General features: G+C 41.1%; 1 protein-coding gene across 1 annotated transcript in view; it reads left to right on the top strand.

The window, feature by feature from the left end:
• HBS1 (translation elongation factor EF-1alpha (GTPase) HBS1) overlaps window positions 1-8,701 on the top strand; it is a 37,110-nt gene extending 28,409 nt beyond the window's left edge. The window contains exon 15 of the mRNA XM_070085734.1: window positions 8,591-8,701. Within this exon, the coding sequence (XP_069941835.1) occupies window positions 8,591-8,602 (12 nt within the window). The 3' untranslated portion in view covers window positions 8,603-8,701. The remainder of the gene's footprint in view (window positions 1-8,590) is intronic.
• Window positions 8,702-15,335: the final 6,634 nt, after the last annotated feature.

The raw sequence follows: 15,335 nt of genomic DNA, 5'->3' as shown, positions 1-15,335 counted from the left end.
CTGTAGTTTACCTGATATTTCAGAGAACCATCTTCATCACCAGTTTCCTCAAAGGATGTGAAAATACCATGTGTTGACTGCTGAAGCAGAAAAAATGTGATTTACTCCCTGCTCTGAGGTCTGAAAGTATACCCCTTAACTTATACCTGGGGTTATGCTGAAATCTGCTTATTGTAATGAAGATAAATACCCTTGCCCTATGATTCAAGTCAACTTATGACTAGTAATATACAGTACTGTACAATTTTTTTTTTTTTTTAACAAGTCGGCCGTCTCCCACCGAGGCAGGGTGACCCAAAAAGAAAGAAAATCCGAAAAAAAAAAAATACTTTCATCATCATTCAACACTTTCACCTCACTCACACATAATCACTGTTTTTCCAGAAGTGCTCAGAATACAGCAGTTTAGAAGTATATACATATCAAGATACACAACATATCCCTCCAAACTGCCAATATCCCAAACCCCTCCTTTAAAGTGCAGGCATTGTACTTCCCATTTCCAGGACTCAAGTCTGGCTATATAAAATAACCGGTTTCCCTGAATCCCTTCACTAAATATTACCCTGCTCACACTCCAATAGCTCGTCAGGTCCCAAATACTGTTCGTCTCCATTCACTCCTGTCTAACATGCTCATGCACGCTTGCTGGAAGTCCAAGCCCTTTGCCCACAAAACCTCCTTTACCCCCTCCCTCCAACCCTTTCGAGGACGACCCCTACCCCGCCTTCCTATCTCTACGGATTTATAAGCTCTCCATGTCATTCTACTTAGATCCATTCTCTATAAATGACCAAACCACCTCAACAACCCCTCTTCAGCCCTCTAATACTTTTATTAACTCTACACCTTCTCCTAATTTCCACACTCCGAATTTTCTGCATAATATTTACTCCACACATTGCCCTTAGACAGGACATCTCCACTGCCTCCAATCACCTCCTCTCTGCAGCATTTACAACCCAAGCTTTACACCCATATAAGAGTGTTGGTACCACTATACTTTCATACATTCCCTTCTTTGCCTCCATAGATAACGTTCTTTGTCTCCACATATACCTCAATGCACCACTCGCCTTTTTTCCCTCATCAATTCTATGATTAACCTCATCCTTCATAAATCCATCCATTGATATGTCAACTCCCAAATATCTGAAAACATTCACTTCTTCCATACTTCTCCTCCCCAGTTTGATATCCAATTTTTCTTTATCTAAATCATTTGATACCCTCATCACCTTACTCTTTTCTATGTTCACTTTCAACTTTCTACCTTTACACACACTCCCAAATTCGTCCACTAACCTCTGCAATTTTTCTTTAGAATCACCCATAAGTACAGTATCATCAGCAAAAAGTAACTGTGTCACTTCCCATTTTGTATTTGATTCCCCATAATGGAATCCCACCTCTCTCCCCAACACCCTAGCATTTACTTCTTTTACAACCCCATCTATAAATATATTAAACAACCATGGTGACATTACACATCCCTGTCTAAGACCTCCTTTTACCAGGAAGTAGTCTCCCTCTCTTCTACACACCCTAACCTGAGCCTCACTGTCCTCATAAAAACTCTTTACAGCATTTAGTAACTTATCACCTATTTCATATATTGCAACATCTGCCATTTTGCTCCCCTATCTTTAACTAAATACTGTTTCTTTTTTGGGCCACCCTGCCTTGGTGGGAATCGGCCAGTGTGATAATAAAAAATAAAATAATATATGCTTTAATGTAAACACCTGATCTACACATCCACTACCCACTCTAAAACCTCCTTGCTCATCCGCAATCCTACATTCCATCTTGCCTCTAATTCTTTCAATAATAACCCTACCGTACACATTTCCTTGTATACTCAGTAAACTAATTATTCTATAATTTTTACAATCTCTTTTGTCTCCCTTCCCTTTATATGAAGGGACTATACATGCTCTCTGCCAATCCCTAGGTACCTTCCCCTCTTTCATGCATGTATTAAACAAAAATACCAACCACTCCAACACTATATCCCACCCTGCTTTTAACATTTCTGTCATGATCCCGTCAGTTCCAGCTGCTTTACCCCCTTTCATTCTGCGTATGCCTCACGCACCTCCCCCACACTTACATCCTGCTCTTCTTCACTCCTAAAAAATGGTATACCTCCCTGGCCAGTGCATGAAATTACTGCCTCCCTTTCTTCGACATTTAAAAGTTCCTCAAAGTATTCTTGGCATCTACCCAATACCTCCATCTCCCCCTCTACTAACTCCCCTACTCTGTTTTTAACTGACAAATCCATTTGTTCCGTAGGTTTTCTTAACTTGTTTAACTCACTCCAAAATTTATTCTTATTTTCATTAAAATTTTTTGACAGTGCCTCTCCCACTCTATCATCTGCTCTCCTTTTGCACTCTCTCACCAATATCTTCACCTTTCTTTTACTCTCCATATACTCTACTCTTCTTATAACACTACTGCTTTGTAAAAACCTCTCATAAGCTACCTTTTTCTCTCTTATCACACCCTTTACTTCATCATTCTACCAATCACTCCTCTTTCCTCCAGCACCCACCCTCCTATAACCACAAACTTCTGCCCCACATTCTAATACTGCATTTTTTAAACTATTCCAACCCTCTTCAACCTCCCCACTACTCATACTTGCACCAGCCCACCTTTCTGCCAATAGTTGCTTATATCTCACCCGAACTTCCTCCTCCCTTAGTTTATACACTTTCACCTCCCTCTTACTTGTTGTTGCCATTTTCCTCTTGTCCCATCTACCTCCTACTCTAACTGTAGCTACAACTAGATAATGATCCGATATATCAGTTGCCCCTCTATAAACGTGTGCATCCTGAAGCCTACCCATCAACCTTTTATCCACCAATACATAATCTAACAAACTACTTTCATTACGTGGTATATCATACCTTGTATATTTATTTATCCTCTTTTTCATAAAATATGTATTACTTATTACCAAACCTCTTTCTACACATAGCTCAGTTAAAGGCTCCCCATTTTCATTTACCCCTGGCACCCCAAATTTACCTACTACTCCCTCCACAACATTTTTACCCACTTTAGCATTGAAATCCCCAGCCACAAGTACTCTTACACTTGGTTCAGAAGTCCCTACGCATTCACTCAACATTTCCCAAAATCTCTCTCTCTCTCTCTCTTTCACTTCTCTCTTCTCCAGTGCATATATGCTTACTATAACCCACTTTTCACATACAACCTTTATTTTACTCAATACATTTATACTCCCTCTTTTCCTGCCATAGCTTATCTTTGAACATTATTGCTACTCCTTCTTTAGCTCTAACTCTGTTTGAAACCCCTGACCTAATCCCATTTATTCCTCTCTACTGAAACTCTACCACCCCCTTCAGCTCTGTTTTACTTAAAGCCTCTTCTCATTCAAGGGGCTAGTAACCCCTTCTCCTGTATCCCACCCTGCCTTGGTGGGATACAGCCAGTTTGTTGAAAAAAAAAAAAAATTATGCAAAATATACAGTGTGATTATCATTTTTCAAAATGGGAAGAATTACATGTGAAAGATTTTGAAAATATTGCTTGACAACCTAATATTTAGAAAGCACAACAAAGCAAGTGTATCTTAAGTATAGAAAGTAATTAGGACACTTAATTATTGAGAGCTTTCATACCAAGGAATGCCATACCAATACTATTATTAAGGCACTTGAAATATTGTTTTGTGTTCACATCCCTCTTCAAGGGGGGCTCCTTGGCATGGTGAAGAGGCTCTTGGTCTGAGGAATTAGACCTGTTGGTCTCCTTCCTCAGACCAAACCTAATTACCCCCTAATCTCCCCTTCCCTATCCCATCCTCCCTTTTTCCTTTCCTCCTCCTCCCCCCCATCCCTCCCTTATTCCCTTCCTCTTTTTGGCCTTTGGGATTCTTCCCACAGACCTACTGGTTCCTAGGTAGGGGGAAGGGTACCGGGGTCAGTCCCATTCTGTTGAGGTTCTTGGCGTTGGTGTAGTTTGCTGTGGAATCTGGATTGCCTGGGGATATGCCATTCCCTCTCCGGTCTTCCAGGGGGTGGCTTTGGGTGTCTTTTGGGCAACGGGTGTATCTCTGGAGGCCGCCTTTCGGATTCCGGGAGTGGTGGCCAAAGGAGGTATGCTTTGTGGTGGATATCTGGCCGCCCTCTCTTTTGTCCACCGAGGTAGCTCGGCAGATGTGAGGTTGCTATCCTGGATTGCTGGTTTACTGGCATGAAGGGTAAGGTATGGCACAGGTTCCATGCCGCATCTGCACTCCTTGCGGTGTTGAGGTCCTCTTGGGTGCGGAGGGTGATTTCCAGCCCTTTCATTCCTCCTAGGAACTATTCCTCTCCAGCCCCCCCCCCCCCCTTTTTTTTTTTTTTTTTTTCTTAAAAACAAAAAGAAAGAAGTAACCTAACCATGGAAGCCCTAGTCCATGAACCTGCTACCCCCGAGCCCCTTACTGGTACCACACCCCATTCTGACCCTACCTCATTTTTTGACCACTCTTTGGACACTCCTGATGCCCCTGTACCTCTTGCTGGTGCTGTTTCATCACCAGCTTCAGGTACCGGGGTCTCAACTGAGTCCTCAGATTTGTCTGACCTCCGCCCTCCTTTGACTATGCTTCCGGCCTCTCCCTCTACGGTGCGGCAATTTTCGAATCACCAGCCCGTCCCACGTCGGACCAACTCTGGTCCCACTTCTAAACGCCAGCGAAAATCTCCTGATGATGTTACTCCGTTACCTTCCCATTCTACTCGGAAAAGACCGACATGTCATGCACTCCCTCTCCACGCTCAGTTTCGGACCGCACAGTGGACTAAATTCTTTACTTTACAACCGACTTCTTCTATTGCTTATCTTTCTGACCATAGTAGATCTTTCTCACCTTTCACATATTGATACTATTCCTATCGCTATTGAAAAACATCATTCCCTCAATTCTTGTAGTGGTACTGTCATTCTGCCCCATACCATAGTCCAACAGAATTTCCAGACATGTGGCAATGACATTCTTGAACAGCTGGATATCCAGGATCTCCCAATCCTCAAAGTAGACACTTATGTCCTTCCTGCCCGCGGGTGGAGACGATACCCTTGCAATATGGCTCGATTAACTTTCGACAGCCGTGAACTCCCATCCTCTGTTTATGTAGCTGGACATAGGTTGCAAGTTCGAAAGGTGATCCCTACACTGCAACAATGTAGAAATTGCTGGCGATTTGGTCACCCAGCAGAATATTGCAGATCTATAGCCGAATGCCCAGTCTGTGGTGCCGATAACCATACTAATGCGTCTTGCAGTCAACCACCCTCTTGCCTTAATTGCCATGAGGCTTACCCTTCTTACTCTCGCCGTTGCCAGGTCTACTTAAATGAGTGTGAAATCCGTTGTCTCAGAGAGGCAAAAGGTCTCCCTTATGCTATGGCAGTTTCTCATCTCCGCCTCCAAGGGAGACTGCCCCGTGTTTCCAAACGTCAACCCATTCCTGGGGTCCCATCTTCTGCAGCCTCCTCTGTGGTTACCCCTCCCATAACCACTCCTGTATCTAATTCTTTTGCTGCCCTGGGCTCAGACGTCCCTACTACAACACCTCAGTCTGTTCTTACACCTTGGTGTCCTTCCTCACAAGCCCCGGTATCGACAAGACCTTGTATGACACCTACCAATCGCCCCTTTACTTCTCAGAAGTCCAAAAAATCCCCATTGCTCAAATCATCTTTGCCCCTCCTTCCTTTCTTCCACCTTCGCATTTTACCTTTCCAGTCTCTGTGCCTAGTTCTTTCCCTCTCACTGGCTCTATTACAAGTGTGTAGGTTCACCCTCCTCCTCGTACTGTGCCTTCCACCCCTGTCCCCTCCCAAGTTTCTCCCTCTTCTGCCACCTCCCAGGTTTCTGCCTCTTCTGTCCCCTCCCACACTTCTTCTCCAGTCCCCTACACTCTTTTGTGACCCCCTACTTTGGTACAGTCCATTACTGTCCCAGTCTTTATTCACCCTCCTCCTCCTACCTCCAATCTTGTCTCCCATACGTCTTCGAATTCAGAAACACTTGAAGCCATTTCAGAATATATTGCAGAGACTAAACCTTCAATGGACACTGATCCGCCTCCTGTTCCTTCTCCCTCCCCTCCATCTCCACAACTTTCTACTACTCATCCCTCTCCATTTTGCCACCTGATACCCTTGCTTCCTTCCTGCCTTGCAGTGCTGTATAGCCCTTGTGGTTTAGCACTTCTTTTTTATTATAATAATAATGTGTTCACATCTTTAAGAGTAGGTGTGATATCCAAGCTAGGAAATATTTTTATACATATTTTTTATTGCATATAGATCTGGTTAAGTACATGAACTATTGAGACATTTCCTAAATCATTCAGGCTATTTTCTGGAACATGATAAAAATTTAATCATCTAAAGTACATGGAAAATACTGTGATATTTGTCCCTAATCATCACATTAAATAACTTCAGTGAAAGACACTATGAGAGAGAGAAGATAAACCCACTGAAATGAAGAGCGGTGTATATTGGTGGAACAATGATAGATGCCTTTAATTAGTTTGGGGATACTTTTTCATTACTGTACTGTTTACTTATGAGCAAGACAATACAGTGGACCCCCGCATACCGATTTTAATCCGTGCAAGAGGGCTCATTGGTATGCGAAATAATCGGTATGCGAATGAATTTTCCCCATAAGAAATAATGGAAATCAAATTAATCCGTGCAAGACACCCAAAAGTATGAAAAAAAAAATTTTACCACGTGAAATATACATTTTCCTACACACAAAGAGAAGGATACATGCACAATAGTAGAGTAGTACATGCACAGTATATATTGTGCATGTACTAGTCTACTAAATGAAGAATAAATGACACTTACCTTTATTGAAGATGCAGCAATGACTGATGAGACACTGTGTCCTGCGAGTGCCTTTTCCTCCTGAGTACTGTAGGTCCTGTTTGGTATTTTCTTCCAGAACATGCCTTATCACACTGTGTATGTCACTACGATTCTTAAATCTCTCAAACCAACCTTTGCTGGCTTTAAATTCGCCAATATGAGCACTAGTTCCAGGCATTTTTCCCTGTTCACCTGGGTGTTAGTTGACTGGTGTGGGTTGCATCCTGGGAGACAAGATTAAGGACCCCAATGGAAATAAGTTAGACAGTCTTCGATGACACTGAATTTTTTGGGTTATCCTGGGTGGCAAATCCTCTGGGGTTAATTGTTTCTTGGTATATTCTCAATAAGCCACACCAACAACAGTGCTACAGCAGCAGCAGACGATGCTGCAGCAGCAGCAGACGATGCTACAGCAGCAGCAGACGATGCTACAGCAGCAGCAGCAGCAGACGATGCTACAGCAGCACCAGCAGCAGACGATGCTACAGCAGCAGCAGACAATGCTACAGCAGCAGCAGACGATGCTACAGCAGAAGCAGCAGCTGACAGTGCTACAGCAGCAGCAGACGATGCTACAGCAGCAGCAGATGATGCTACAGCAGCAGCAGCAGCTGACAGTGCAGCAGCAGCTGTACCACCAATAGTAGCGATGGTTGATTGGGGTTTATTATACAACCTGTGTACGAATGGTGTATAATACCGACAAGATGAGATTAAGACACTATGGTGCTCTTCGCACCTACTCCTAGGTTGAGGGACTGATTACCTCATCTTCTGTACATAGTTCTACTGTCTTCAAGTTATTTATTTTATTTTTTTATTATCACACCGGCCGATTCCCACCAAGGCAGGGTGGCCCGAAAAAGAAAAACTTTCACCATCATTCACTCCATCACTGTCTTGCCAGAAGGGTGCTTTACACTTCAAGTTATGTCCTAGAATTTGTATTGATAAAGCCACTGGATGGCGAAACGTCTACAATAAAGATACCCAGATGTTGCACATGTGTCTTAATCTCATTATACAACCTGGCCAGCTCGGAGACACACACTCCACTTTCATACTTATCAATGATCTTTTTCTTCATCTCTATAGTAATTCTCACCCTTATTGCTGTAGGGTTGGCACTAGAAGCTTTCTTGAGGCCCATGGTCACTTATTTTCCAGATAAAATCATCAAAAACACTGTAATAATACGAAATGTTACGATTGTATGCTTGGATGCTACCGTGGAGGCTGGCTGGTAAACAATGCCACCGGCGGAACATGTGAGGCTGGCTAAGGCGCACATTAGATGCTTCTCGGACGAACAGCGGTGAGCGGGTTTTTGAGCGGTATGCGAGGCAAAATTTTTGCGATTAAAGTGAGCGGTATGCGGAATAAACGGTATGTGATGCCAACGGTATGCGGGGGTCCACTGTACATTCATTGTGTCCCATGTCAAGAAATGACTTTTGCTTGTTTAGCAGTTTTCATTGGACCCTTTGTACAGGACAGCAACATATGTTGTCTAGTTAATCAATATTTTCTCTCCCTGTGTTATCATATTTTTTCAATACCTTCTGGAAATTTGATTTTACAAGTAGTACTGAGTTCATGTTTAGATAATTATTCATTTATACCATTTTGTTACAAATGAGATTGCAGTTAATTTTTATTTACTTTTCAGATTTTGGAATAGACTATTAAGTAGTTTTATTGACTCAACCATGGATTCAGTGACCTGTAAAGATGCTAGATGTTTGAAGCTCAAGATATAGGCTTGAAAAAATTCTTGCCTCCTGAGGAATCCTACCCATAACTCAGTTTGTAGGATGAGAAACTACACCATTATCTGGAGTAATGTTATCCTGTACTCACAGCACGTGAGCTTTAAACTACGTCTCAAGTCTAGAAGAAACTATTATTGGTGTTAACGGATTCAGTGTGTTTAGAATTGCTCATGGCCACCACAGACAAGGCATAAGATTTTAACCCACTGACAAAAATTTAATAATAAATTATGATTATTGCAAATAAAGTTAGGATCAGAAACAGTAATACATTCAAGGTGTTATCCTTGCATGGCATGCTTCTTTTAGACTGTTATAAAATTGGATTTGTGTGTAGCTTAGGAGATTGAAACAAATGTGCTCCTTTTACTTGTATGCAGCCTTTATTTATTGTTGTACATTGTTAGGGAAATTGCATACCTATTATAGTAGTAGTAGTATATATTGAACAGCTATTTAGTAAACAAGTATTATTATTATTATTATTATTTATTTATTTTTTTTTTTTTTTTTTTTTTTTTTTTTTTTTTTTTTTTTTTTAGGTCAAATGTTTACATTTATTTACATATTGTATAACACTAGTGACCTGTATTGGGATATTGTAATTTAATATTTTAAAAATGGAGATTAAGAAACAGGCTTACTTTCTGATTCTTAATAATCTCTATCCATTAGTGTGCCTACTAAAATTTTATATATTTAATTATATAATAAGATATTAAAGGTCAAGGAAGGAAAACTGGATACTTGTTTTCTTCAAAATTTAATTGTTTCCATGTGGAACCATCTTTATTATGAAAGGTGGTTATTATCTTTTATTTAACGAATTTGTTATTGTGATAAACAGGAACTATGTATTGTTATTGCTGAGCAACAGAATATTAAATTATGAGTGGTGCATATGTTTCTTTCCTTTGAACAGTCCTTATTAGTACATTGGTATTTACTAGTCCTGGAGAATTGACTAATATTTTTGCTAGCTGCATTCAAGTACTATTGGATATGTACTGAGTTGTTTGGTTGCATATTAATTTTATTCATCTATAAAGGGAAGTTGAAAGTGGGGTGTGGAAGATATTTAATTTTGTATGCCTCATTTGTGAGAATTTTGAAGTTTTAATCACTTTGCCATCTGTGCCGTAATTTCACGGGTTTGAAATCGGTGTCCATGCCATAAAATTACACATGAGCTCACTTCACTGATCAGTTGTGAGCAGTAAATTTGGGCTTAGATATGAAAGAATGGGTGGGTCTATGCAGTAAGTGTGCACCATATAAAAAAGTCCTGCAGTTCGAGGTTCGTTAACCAGAGGATTGCTAGGATTGGAGGAGGAGGAAGGATAGGTAAGGATGGAATGTGAAAAAAGGGTGGGTCAGAGGGTGATAAAGGTAAGTGGCCCAACCACTTTGGCACATATTGATAAAGGTGTGTGTGTGTTAAGTTATTCATGATAATCATTATATAGGGTATACCACACCACCTGTCAGTGGCATACATGTATAGAAATTGCATACATGCATGGCGGTGAATTGGTAGTAGGTAAGTTTTTGCCAGTGCATGCTGTGCATAATTAGAAAAGAATTGCGACTGTGTTCTTGGTTTACAACAGCGACTACAGTGTATTTTTGTATGGTTTTCATGAGTGTATTCACAGTTTAGTGGTCTCATTTGATAGAATGGAAGATATATTACAGAAATAGAGATGATTTTGATTGGTTTCAGGACTGAAAATAGCTTGAAATTGAGCTCAAAGTAGTGGAAATTTTGATTTTTGCTGATATTCCAGAGTACACAAATTATGTCATTCATCCAAATATACATCTAAATGGTCAGTCTAATATGTGTTCATGAATGCAATGACATTATTTATAAAATTATTATAATGCTTGGCTGTCATCTTGGTCACATCCAGTGCCGCGTGCCTCGTTGTGCTCCGGGTTTTCTCGTGTTTACACGGTCGCTCTTACGTGCTAGAACTTAAATTTGTGCCATCAATCCTATACGATACATCCCTCTAGCGCCTGGAACCAATCTTGGGCGGAAAACATTATATACTGAGTCAAAAAAGGAGAATTAGTGTGCACTACCTAGCAGAGTTTACTGCCAGAGGGGAATCATAGGCCTGTGTTCCGTGTGCAAAATAATAATAATAGAACTTTTCTTTGTCAGAGGAAAGAAAGTCTCCCTGATAACATTGTGTATACATAGTGTTATAGTGTATACTACAGTGGCTCCCTAGTATATAGATGATAAAGGCTAAAGTGTCATTTGAAAACAGGTGAATTTGTAAATGAAGTGATAAGCCTATAGAGGCAGGTGCCAGAAGTCGCCAGAATCTTACCACAGTGGTCAGCTGTTTTAATAATCTTTCTGGCCTGCTAGTGTACTTGCATATAATCTAGTGATACCAGTGAATAGCAGAATACAGTGTTGTAGTAGCAACTAACCAGTATTATAATGGTACTTAGTGGAGTGGAGTGACTTTCATTAGTTTCTTTTTTCTTGAAATACCAGACGTATACTGTGAATTTCATATAACCTGTAGTTACCAGCGGTCGCAATATACACAACGAGAAGCAATTATTACTACAGAAAAAGCGTCCTTCCTCCAAAATTTCCACCAGTCAACTATAGTGATAATATAGCATTTATTGTGGTGGAGACGAAAAAAAACTAGAAAAGCTAGATACAGCGATTGATAAACAAGGGATGAGGCTCGACCGTTCGTCACTGTAGGAGCTGCCAGAAATCACCGGCTCTTCAACACGCAAGTTATACTTTTGTATCAATCAAATCACATATTACTTGGGTAGATAATTTCAAGTAGATCCTTCATGTGTTAGCCTAAATCACCGACTAGTATGTTTTAAATAAGTGACCCACTGATCAGATCAGATCGACTGGTCCGAACCCTCGACTGGTCCGAACCCTTGATGGTCCGAACCCTTGACTGGTTTCAAACGGATTCGTTGGACAATAAAGCAGACTGTAAACGGATGGAGTTGTAGGTGCCCTTATCAAACACAAACAATAAATATAAATCAGGAACGTACACGGTAAGCTGTCCAATTAGTTAGAAATAGAAATACAAATAGCTAGAGCTTCATTTAAGGAGGTTATTAATAGAGTATTCAAGAGGTTGCTAGTAGAATTACAGTAAATCAACCACTCAAATCATTATGAAGCTGTATAGTCTGCAGTCAATCAAACAAACGGGCTTCCACATGGATAAATTGTCATTTTTGTGGAAATTGGTGTCATGCCCCTTGTGCAGATATCCAAGAACTAGCTACAAGCAGTATTAAAACAGGGAAGTGTTTTTGGGTATGCCCAAATGAGGAAAATCTGTGGACTAAAATCACAAGGGTATTAAAAGAGGATAACATCAAAGCTGCTTTCATAGACAACCTGGAAGCTTTCTACAACAGATGGGAACATAAAAAGTCTGGGCTGAATGGTACTGCCCTTGATACTGGCCATGTAGTCAGAAACTGTAAGGCTGGAGGTGATGTCATGGTAGTCAGTAAATGTGGGGCTGATAGTGCTCACGTCCTTGGAGACAGTAATAGTGAAGCGGGAGGTGCTGTCCTGGGAGACAGTAATGGTGAAGCTGAAGGTGCTGTCCTGGGAGACAGTAATGGTGAAGCTGGAGGTGCTGTCCTGGGAGACAGTAATGGTGAAGCTGGAGGTGCTGTCCTGAGAGACAGTAATGGTGAAGCTGGAGGTGCTCTCCTGGGAGACAGTAATGGTGAAGTTGGAGATTTTGTCCAGGTAGTCGGGAATTATACGCAGGAAGGAATACATATAAATGACCTCATAGGGGACAGGAGCCGTAGTGGGGAAACAAGTGTAGTCAAAGATAAGATAAAACCAATATTGCAAACTAGAAATACCACAGGAAATAGCAAACAAGAGGATTCCACTAGCTATAGTGAGGATATATTACCAAAAACAACTGGTGGGAGCTACATTGTTGGTGCTAGGGAGGATAAGAATAAGACAGGGAAACATGCACCAACAGGGAATACAGTCACAGAAACCCAAGGCAAACGGAAACCAAGCCTGTGCACATACTATGCACTTGGTATCTAGGTAAGACACATATGCAACAGTTAGGTATCTTTATTTCGAAACGTTTCGCCTACACAGTAGGCTTCTTCAGTCGAGTACAGAAAAGTTGATAGAAGCAGAAGAGACTTGAAGACGATATAATCAGTCCATCACCCTTAAAGTTTTGAGGTGGTCAGTCCCTCAGTCTGGAGAAGAGCATTGTTCCAAAGTCTGAAACAATATTGTAGGGGCCCAATACTGGACGTTGTTCTCGACTTTGATTTGGCATAGGAGAAGAAATACTTTGGGTTTCTTTCGATTTCATTTATGGCTTTTAGTTCTTCCCGCGATTCCTGACTCCTATAAGATTCCTTTAGCTTGAGTTCGATGCTTGCTATTTCTCTGACCAGTGTCTCCCTACGCATTTCAGATATATTGACCTCTTTTAGCCACTCTGTTATTCTTTTCCGTCGCCTGTAAAAGGAGCGCCTGTCTCTTTCTATTTTACATCTACTACTACTTTTTCTTAGAGGAATAAGCCTTGTGCATACATCGAGTGCCACCAAGTTAATCTGTTCTAGGCATAAGTTGGGGTCTGTGTTCCCGGCATTTTAGTTGACTTTTACAACACGCATGGCTTACGGAGGAAAGATTCTTATTCCACTTCCCCATGGATATAAAAGGAAAAGTAATAAGACCAAGAACTATTAAGATAAAATCAAAGAAAACTCGGATGAGTGTGTATAAATAAATGTGTACATGTATGTGTAGTGTGACCTAAGTGTAAGTAGAAGTAGCAAGACATACCTGTAATCTTGCATATTTATGAGACAGACAAAAGACATCAGCAATCCTACCATCATGTAAAACAATTACAGGCTTTCGTTTTACACTCACTTGGCAGGACGGTAGTACCTCCCTGGGTGGTTGCTGTCTACCAACCTACTACACATTTTATTATATAAACTATATTTTGCAAACTAAAGAAATAAATTTGTTTCGCTCGTGCCCCCTCCCTCAAGGGAGGTTCCTTGATGCTGGTGAGGGGCTCTTGATCTAGGGAATCGGATCTATGTTAAAATGGTATAAAATACCGACAGATTGTTAGGTAAGACACATATGCAACAGTTAGGTATCTTTATTTCGAAACGTTTCGCCTACACAGTAGGCTTCTTCAGTCGAGTACAGAAAAGTTGATTGAAGCAGAAGAGACTTGAAGACGATGTAATCAGTCCATCACCCTTAAAGTTTTGAGGTGGTCAGTCCCTCAGTCTGGAGAAGAGCATTGTTCCAAAGTTTGAAACAGTATTGTTTCAAACTTTGGAACAATGCTCTTCTCCAGACTGAGGGACTGACCACCTCAAAACTTTAAGGGTGATGGACTGATTACATCGTCTTCAAGTCTCTTCTGCTTCTTTCAACTTTTCTTTACTCGACTGAAGAAGCCTACTGTGTAGGCGAAACGTTTTGAAATATAGATACCTAACTGTTGCATATGTGTCTTACCTAACAATCGGATCTATGCCTAGGCGTGATAGAGGCTCTTTGCATTGCAACCCATTATTGTAAATACATAATCTCAATGTACTATTTGCAAAGACATAAATAAATAAATAAAGACTGAATACCTTCTATCACCCCCCACATGTGCTGTGTGATCCTACGGGTTTAGAGCTCCCCATGATTAAAAGAAAAATTCACTCGTGCCAAGGATCGATCCCGGACCCTGTGTGTGGATTGGGGACGCTACCAACAAAGCCACGAGCACCCCTGAGTATTTTTTTTTTTATAAAAGGAAACTTTGCTTCATATCTAACCCGGTCTCTCGGGAAGCAGTGATCAATAGGGCGTAATTTTCAGCAGCCTTTACCATTACCAACAACGTAGCTTGTGGTGTCGGCTTCTCAACCAAGAACTGGGACTTCTGCGCCAGCCTTCGTCGGGTGTGGACGTTTCTCTCTCGCCTGAGTATCAGTGACAAATTTCCCCCGTTCTCACTAGGACGCTTGTCCTCATCTATTTTGCCCGCCGGGCACTCTACAGGAGGGGCGCCTGTACATTGGCTTACTTTAGCCAGCTCCATTTTTTCCGCTCTGCGGAAAATTCTTTAACGGTCTTTGGTGGGAAGCCGGTTGCTGAACTCAGGTGGGGGTAAGTAAGTTTATTCAGGTATATACCCCTCATGGAAGGTTCCTTGATGTTGGTGAGGGGCTCTTGATTTAGGGAATTGGATCTGTGCTCCAGTTCCCCTAATTAAGCCTGAATGCCTTCCACATCCCCCCTCCCCTGGGTGCTGTATAATCCTACGGGTTTAGCGCTTCCCCCTTGATTATAATAATATTCAGGTATACACAAATACAGTTACATAGAATTATCATACATAGCAGCATATGTGTAGAGAACCTAGGATAACCCAAAAGTCAGACAGAGTGACTTATTTCCATTGGGGTCCTTTTACCTTATTATAATATAAAGGTTATAATATTTTCTTATTATTCTATAATGAAGATAACATCTTATTATCATACTAAAAAGACTATCTACTACACGAGGGTCATTAACACTACAATACGAGGGTCATTACTCCCTTT

This window comes from Cherax quadricarinatus, chromosome 17, assembly GCF_038502225.1.
Source record: "Cherax quadricarinatus isolate ZL_2023a chromosome 17, ASM3850222v1, whole genome shotgun sequence".
Classification (NCBI taxonomy): Eukaryota; Metazoa; Arthropoda; class Malacostraca; order Decapoda; family Parastacidae; genus Cherax; species Cherax quadricarinatus.
This window is presented reverse-complemented; position numbering and strand designations above follow the sequence as displayed.